This window comes from Sprattus sprattus, assembly GCF_963457725.1.
Source record: "Sprattus sprattus genome assembly, chromosome: 18".
Lineage (NCBI taxonomy): Eukaryota > Metazoa > Chordata > Actinopteri > Clupeiformes > Clupeidae > Sprattus > Sprattus sprattus.
Window position 1 is genome coordinate 12285147 of NC_137916.1, and position 1205 is coordinate 12286351.

Sequence of the window (1205 nt, forward strand, 5' to 3'; positions counted from 1 at the left end):
TGATGAGGAGGAGGTGTTTGACAGCATTGTGAATGATGAAGTCCGTTATCCACGATTCCTCTCCACCGAGGCCATTGGTATCATGAGAAGGGTGAGAAGCCATTTTCTACTTTCTAAACTATCAGTATGTCAGCATGAGGTTTATTTTCTGAAAGGTGTGTTAATGTTGTTCCTGTGTATGTGTGTGTGTGTGTGTGTGTGTGTGTGTTTGTTTTTGGTGGTGTGTGTGTAGCTGCTGAGACGGAACCCGGAGAGACGTTTGGGCTCAGGTGAAAAAGATGCAGAGGACGTTAAGAAGCAGCCATTCTTCAGGGTGAGAACATCTCTCTCTCTCTCTCTTTCTCTCTCTGGTTGTCTCTCTCTCTCTCTTTCTTTCCTCTCTCTCTCTCTCCCTCTCTCTCTCTCCCTCTCTGTCTGTCTATCCGTGACACTGCTGTAAGTCTCATCCAATCTGTCCTGTGCTGTGATTTTCCTATCATGTCTCTCATGTTTTCTCTACACTTCTGCCACTTAAACCTACCTTTACCTTATTGATTTGTCTGAATGCTTTTATCTCTCTCTTTCTCTCTCTCTCCCTCTCTCTCTCTCTCTCTCTCTCCTGTAGAACATGGACTGGGAGTCTCTCCTTAAGCGCCGTCTTCCCCCGCCGTTTGTCCCGGCCATCTGCGACCCGGAGGACGTCAGCAACTTCGACGCCGAGTTCACCACCGAGGCGGCCGCGCTGACTCCGCCCCGCGAGAGGCGCAATCTCTCACGCAGGGACCAGGACTGCTTCAAGGACTTTGACTACGTCTCCGACCTGTGCTAGGACCCGTCGCCAGGGGTACACCAGTGGTCAGGAGTCACGAGGGGTGGCTGTGTGCGCAACACGGCCCGCCATCCTGGTGGACTCCTGTCTTTTCACTGTGACTGGGTGACTCCCATGCAGAATGCTATTACTGTGAAGATGACGGTGGGGGGGAAGGAGACGAGGAGCGGGGACGTCAGGGGACAGGGACGGGCGAGAGGGGGTTAATGCCTGCTGCTCAGAAAGGCCTCCATATCAGAAATGTTTAGTGAGTGTGGGGAGGGTATAGCCCCTCCAAGATCCATAATCCAGATTATGTAAAAGATGAGTGGATGAGTGGGGAGTGTGTGTGTGTTTTTCTTGTGTGTTTGTGTGTGTGTGTGTGTGTTTGTGTGTGTTTGTGTGTGTAAGCTGGTGA

The 1205-nt window shown here is 51.2% G+C and overlaps 1 protein-coding gene across 1 annotated transcript in view; it reads left to right on the forward strand.

Annotated features, from left to right (window-relative positions):
• Positions 1–808, forward strand: part of pkn1b (protein kinase N1b) — a gene marked incomplete at both ends in the record, with an annotated part of 20683 nt that extends 19875 nt beyond the window's left edge. Inside the window, 3 exons of the mRNA XM_080855740.1 lie at positions 1–91; positions 233–313; positions 605–808. The exon at positions 1–91 is cut by the window's left edge and continues 17 nt beyond it. Coding sequence (XP_080711866.1) covers positions 1–91; positions 233–313; positions 605–808 — 376 coding nt within the window. The remainder of the gene's footprint in view (positions 92–232; positions 314–604) is intronic.
• Between the last annotated feature and the right edge of the window lie 397 nt (positions 809–1205).